Genomic DNA, 7,102 nt, shown 5'->3' on the forward strand with positions numbered 1-7,102 from the left:
TATAAAAATTGTTGTTACAGGTAAACTGAACGAAAAGAACTTAATAAGTAAAATACACGTGTTAGAGCTTAAGATAAAAACGTACATACACATAGTTTTATTATTTCGCATACATTAGAAATGTCAATAAACCTTAATATTGTATTTGTTTATATTTTATAGATTACGTGAACAAAATATAGTACTTGAAGATAAAAATAGAAATAAATACGAAAGAGTTATGAGAGAATGTTTGTACGAAAAAAAGAGATATAAAAAACTTATTAAAGAGTTTGAAAAACTGAGTGTATCGAACAAAAATGAAATAGCTTTAAAAGATGCAACTATTATTTGCCAACGCGCAAAACTTCAAAGAACAAGTGTAATATTATAAAAATAATAATCAAAAATAATAAAACCTAAAAATAAATTTGATTTTGGTTTTATTTTAAAATAATATAAGATTCTATTAAGACAATCTTAAATTATGATATTGAATAAAATTTAATGTTTTTTTTTTATATATATATATAGGAAGTACTTCATTCCAAAGGTGAAAATAAACTTGTATCACAAGGCCAACGTTATGCAATTAAAGTTCGTGATTTAAACAATATAATACATGCTCATAAAAAAGGTATATCATATTACATATAACAAATGTTGTCATACAAAGTGTTATATAGTATACCAAATTACTTTTCATTTTTCCAGAATCTATTGAATTAAAACAAAAAATAAATGAATTAGAAAATACCGTTATACAATTAAAAAATGACAGCATAAATTTCAAAAGAAGTATTAAAAATGTCACACTTATAAATCAATCGATAGTAGAGAGCAATTACGAAAAGCCAAGGTCATATTCTTTAGAAGAAGTAAGACAATCTTTTAAAACAACCATAATTAATAATTACTAATCATTCTTTTTAGTGCATAATACGTACGTAAGAGCATTATTACTCATTAAAAAAATACAAATATACAACATTATTTAACAATAACTACTTCTTTTAATAAATTATGTGTCAATATTATTGTCACCAAAATAATATGAACATTAATTTATATTAATTAAATTTCAGTCATTGCAAAACAAAATTTATAGATTAGAAGATCAGATCAATAAAGAAAAATCAAAGAACACTGAACTTCTAACTCAAATAAACACCATAAAAAGTTTAAAACAAATAGAATATGAAGCAAATTCCAAAAATCTGAGCGACGCACTCAAGGAAAATCAGAGGCTGATAAATTTAAAAAATAATTTAGTGTATTTACTATTCAAACATATTTTACTTATTAGTTATTCACTATAGTATTATTATATTACTCACCTATTATCATATATAAACAGATCAAAAAACATTACTTTGGAGAAATTGAAAGGAGAAAATAATTTATTAAAACATAAAACAAAAGATAAAGAAAATAGATTAAGATACATGCAAAATAAATTTGTAAAACTGGACAACCAAACAACGACCCGTATTTTAAACACTAAAATACTTGAAGTGATTATAAGAAAAACTAATATTATAATTCAAATTTAATATTAATTATATATTTTATAGATGGTACATCCTGAAAAGAAGTTAAAACGATTAACAAATGTTCAATTAATTAAAAATAAAATAGAACAAAGTGATAAATTGAACAAATCAAACTTAGAAAAAAAAGAAAAATTTAAAGGTAATATATATATATATATATATAAATCTAGATATATTAGATATAATTGAATCTATTATTGTATACTAAATAATTATAATATTTAAATTCTAAATTCCCAGCCTTTTTGTATTTAATTGATCAAAAAAATTTTTATTACATTGCAGTATGTAAGATTTAGTGAAGAGAAGAAAATGACAACATACAGATAAACCGGTAGTATAATAGTTTGCTAAGTGCCTACTAATTATTTTACTAACTAATTCATTCATGTTATATATTGGCGGGAATATAGGTATTCTGGGTTAATATTCATTTATAATTTTACATAGTACATAGTTTATCACATAATATCTTATGATACTATTAGACACTTATGATATTGCTATCTTATTATCACAATTTTTATCTCTACGTTATTATACATTATATCATATCTATACATTATATCTATGAACATTTTAAATTATCTATACAAATCAAACGTAATATTTATATAAGACAATTACAAAATAAATAAAAAATTACAACAATATAATAATAATTACTTAAAATTAAAAATATAAAGATAGTTAATTTCTATAATATTACAACAAAAATAAATTATTCATTTTAAAAATTCAACCTATTTGGTTTTTTAATATTTTTATTATATCTTTTAGGTAAGATACTTCTACTAACTACTTCCATTTTTATATTTATTCACAATAATTTTTTTTATTCAAGTAATGTCAAAAAGAAAACATCACAATTTATATTTTATATCTGTTATTTTTTTTTACAAAGTAAAAATGTAAAGAATGAAAACTTTATAAATCAATATTTTAGGCATAAGTATATGTATGGTATGCGTGCTTAGGATTTTGGAATAGGAGTGAGGGGGTAGGTTATACGACCGCATAGTTAGCAATTTTTTAAATCTGCCCTTGTAGATTATAACTTTAAACAGTATATTATTGTATTGTATAGTTTAAAAAAAAATAAAAGTTGTCATCAAAATTTGGTCATTTACTAAACTACGACAATTTAAAATAGACGAAAATTATCGTTGTTAATTTTCCTATAACAAAACTATGTTAGCTGATAGCATTATTAGAAACAGAATATTATGGAAAGTAAAAATACAGTTTTATAATGGACAACTATCCAAGGATGCATATTCATTCTATAGGAATAATATTTAAAGCAAAAAGGAAAAATAAACTAATAAACTAATAAGTAACTTAAGTAAGTATTGATGACAATTATTAAAAATATAATTGGTGGTCCTGAAAAGGACCGTTTTATGGAAAAAAAGAAGTAGTTTCTTTTTACTTTTTTTTGGGAGCTACAGTTTTTTTGGTTGGGGTCTTTTTCGCCTTGGATTTGAGAGTGATTAGATTTTTTACTTTGGCCGGCGAATTCTTAGGCTTAGCAGCCTTGGATGTTGCGATCTTTTTTGTTCTTTTAGCCTCCGGTTTGCCAGATGTGGTCTTCACTTTTTTTTGCAGTTGCGGGCTTCTTTTTTGGAGTTCCAGCTGGCTTAATTTTCTTAACGGCTGGTTTTTTCTTCTTAACTGCAATAGCCTTTTTTGGTTTGACTTCGGCAACGCCGCAACGGGTAACTTGAAGTGTCCAGAAGCGCCAGTACCTTTGGTCTGAAGGACTGTTCCATTGGCTACGACAGCCTTTAAAAATTTCCTGATAAAAGGCGCCAATTTAGAGGAATCAACCTTGTAGTTTGCAGCCAAATATTTCTTAATAGTTGGTTAAGAAGAACCCTTCTTCTCCTTAAGTTCTTTGATTGCAGAAGTCACCATAACGGGAAGTTGCCGGGTGAGACGCAGAGGGCTTTTTGGTTTTAATCGCAGCCTTCTTCGATGGAGATTTTTTGGGGCTGGCGATGCGGCAACAGTGGCAGGAGCAGTAGTGGTGGCGGTATCAACCATATTGTTAACTTTATTAGTAATACATTTAAAACACAATGAAAATGTTGAATTACAATACGGTAAAATGAACCAGTAAGTGATTATATAAAAGTAATCGTACCGACTAGTAAACTATTGTGATTCGCGTCGTTGATACAGCAGTGGTTGTACACACATTTTTCACAATTTATCGGCAGTAAAAAGTCGTATGAACCTAATATTAAATTTTTCAGAAAGCCAACTAATTTTTTAATAATGCACAATGATTTTTGAAGCTCTGTAAGGTATTCTGAAGCCATCACAAGTCGTTATTCCCAAACTTTCAACCCGGTTTTAGTAGACCATGTTTAATGGTCTGCCGTAAGACCGAAACCAGTCAAAAATTGACAAACGATTTTTAAAACTATTCGACACAAGTTTTTAAAGGTTATAGCGTTTTCAGATTACAAATAGACCGATATTTTGATTAATGGTGGCTTTTCGAAAATGACGGTTTTAAATTTCAGTAATGATGCGGCATCACACGTTTCTATCATTGTAAATATTACACGATTAACGATAACTAAAAATTTAAATTTAATAGTGTTTTTATGATTTAATTAAAATATATTGCAATAAGTCAATAAAGGGTTATTTTCAAGACTAGTTTTAAGCGGAACAAAATACAACTTGTTATTCACGTCATTAATAATTAGGTTCATACATTTTATATGAAATGTCATCAAATAATGGAAAAAATGTAACTGCAAGGTATATAATGTAGAACTTGAATAACAATTAGTAAAGTAAATTTCTGAAGAATATCATTAAACACAATAAAAAAACAAAACATTATTAAATATATAAGTGGGCTCTTTACAAATATATGTTGATTTTCCAAATAATTATTTGTAAGTTAAAATAATACATTGTTAACCAAAACATCGATTAATACAATTATTTTATAATACCTAGTACCTATTTTGCTTCACATAATATATATTTAATTTTTCAACGCTACTCAGTTTACAATTTTATTTATAGTAGGTACATAATAATTAGTAAGCAGCACCTAAAACTGTGTATGGTATGAAAAGTGAAGGGTGTAGTACAACATTTAAAAGTGTGCTTAAAAGAATATTAATTCGGTAAAATATTACAGCAATGTTTAAAGTCATTGCTTTATTTTTATAAACTTTACCTTTAACTTTAATGTTTCTTTTTCACTCGTATATTATTTATAAATTATAAGTGTAGAATAAAAAGCACTGTTAATTTTGACTTTTTGAACTAAACGTGGCCTTAAACAATGGTATAGCTTATAGCCGTTCTTGCCTATATACCCTTTTTTTATTCGCACGTCGAAATACGGTAAGAGATTATTATTATATAACTCAACATCAATTAAAATTTCCAATTAACTTTTACTCTATATCAAGCTACTATTGTTACGTAACCCATCAATTTACCAATAGATTTATAACAGGAAATTTAAAAAACAGTCTCTATTTTATAGTACAATGTTGGGCAGAACAATAGACGACAAGATTATAATTCCATTGTGATAAACGCCTATGTTTGTAAAAATTGCTGTCATCGATAATAATCATATTAAAAAAAATATTGTGGTCAACGATTTAGATAATACAAGATAAATATTTTACGGACATAAAAATAAAGTCCACGTATAAACTCCGCCAAAAATTATCTAATATATGATTTGCTATTTTTGTTATTGTACCTGAATTTTGACATATAACAACATATTAAATGTCGGAACATGGGAAGGCTTTAATGCTAGAAGAGTTTACAATAGACTTTTTCATCTAACCGGTATTTTAGCAGTCAAAAATCATCAATAAAAATAGTGATATAACGGAATAATTACTATTTATGCATCGCATTAGTTTGATAAATATCATGTTTTTTGTTATTTAAAGCATGGCTGGTAAGATATTCTTGTAAGTTTATATTTTAAACTTTATATTATCTTCTGTAGATTGAAAAACTTTTAAACGAAGTTATGAGTTTAAGGCGAATAGCCCGACTTATTATTCTATTATGTAAAACAAACCTCAATGGCTATATCATATTATATACTTACCAAATATTAAAAAATAGTATTTGCTATATGTTATTAATGTTATATGGTAGCCCTATTTGTATAAATAAACCAAACGGTCATAATAGAATATGTTAATAAATTATATTATAGTAAATTAAATGAATTTCTTTTTTAATAAGCAAAATGACTAATAACAATTTAACTTTGTTCACGGTTATGAAATAATATATTTACACATATCGGTATTTAGTTCATGTTATTCGTTTTTGGTTAAAGAAATTCACAAGCATTGATTTTTTATGGAGATTTGACGGATTCGAGACTATGCGTGCAGTACGAAAACTCGGATATTTTTGTTCACAATATTAGTCATTGAGGTACCTTTTAAATTATTAGATTTTAATTTTCAGCTGATTCGCGTTCGAACGAAACACCGTTTATTTGGAGCTGATGTACACGATTCACTTCGCAAAATGAATGTAGCACACAAACTGGTGCAAATTTCATAGTAGGTGTTATTACCGAATGCAAATTATCCACGTTGTACGTCTGTAAGACAGAGACAACGCATGCACGTTAAAATGCGGTCAATACGATTAAAAACAGAATAACAACAATCCGCCGATCTGTTTATAGAAAACGTTATATTATTATGTATTTCGGGATAAATGAATAAAAAACATAATTTATTTGATGGAATTTCACGAGTTTAAATTAAAAATGTTACATTTTATAATATACCTATTCCAATCTTGATACTTGTAGGTACACGGCGTTATACCATCTCACGCTTCTCTGTCATTGGCTAGTTCTTCTTTATATTGTATTACCAAACGTCTTATTCCGTTTCTTTTGAGGATGTAACCGTTTTCCTATGTGCGTTCGTCGCTGCGTCTAGAACATTTGAGCGGCGTCTGGGGACAGCACTGGTCTCGGACAATGTAGTGTGTATCGCGTCGAACGCCAGCGACATGTTGCGTCTGAGCACCGCGCGAACACTGCAGAAAATGTACGTTTTTAAATTACATCATCAGACAGTTATGTCACACCATGTGGTATAAAATCAGAATCAACATGTATTTTATGGTATACCTATTTATATTTTAAAACAAGTATGAATATGAAATACCTATATGATAGTTTATGTCAAACATTAAAGATAATCACCATAACCAGGGCGGCGTCACATTATGCGGCCTGGTGTAGTGTCACAACTGTTGTAAATACTATCAAACCTTCTTCATACTTTGTTTAAAATATAAATATACCATAAAACTCGACGTTATTCTAATTTTGCACCATACATGTGTTCTTCGTCTCCGATATGTTAAGTAAACATTCTGCGATGATAACTGCGGCATCTGAGCACTGTATGTCATGGCGTTCGTTTTGCGAGACCCCATTTTCAAATGCGAACACGCGACATTTTATACTTGCATCTCAAAAGCAGGCAAACGTTTAATAATAACTACAATGAAAACCCCAACCAGCATGAACTACA

At 27.7% G+C, this 7,102-nt stretch overlaps 1 protein-coding gene and 1 pseudogene across 1 annotated transcript; one reads left to right on the top strand and one right to left on the bottom strand.

The window, feature by feature from the left end:
* Nucleotides 1-220: 220 nt before the first annotated feature.
* On the top strand, nt 221-1,862 carry LOC112592526. Its single transcript, XM_025336609.1, has 7 exons — nt 221-359; nt 518-616; nt 694-857; nt 1,065-1,252; nt 1,337-1,493; nt 1,554-1,664; nt 1,818-1,862. The coding sequence occupies exons 1-7, from the start codon at nt 221-223 to the stop codon at nt 1,860-1,862; spliced, it is 903 nt and encodes a 300-aa protein (XP_025192394.1).
* Nucleotides 1,863-2,960: 1,098 nt separating this feature from the next.
* LOC112592549 lies at nt 2,961-3,578 on the bottom strand (annotated as a pseudogene).
* Between the last annotated feature and the right edge of the window lie 3,524 nt (nt 3,579-7,102).

The sequence above is a fragment of the Melanaphis sacchari genome, unplaced genomic scaffold (assembly GCF_002803265.2).
Source record: "Melanaphis sacchari strain LSU unplaced genomic scaffold, SCAv2.0 Contig178_pilon_pilon, whole genome shotgun sequence".
Taxonomy (NCBI): Eukaryota; Metazoa; Arthropoda; class Insecta; order Hemiptera; family Aphididae; genus Melanaphis; species Melanaphis sacchari.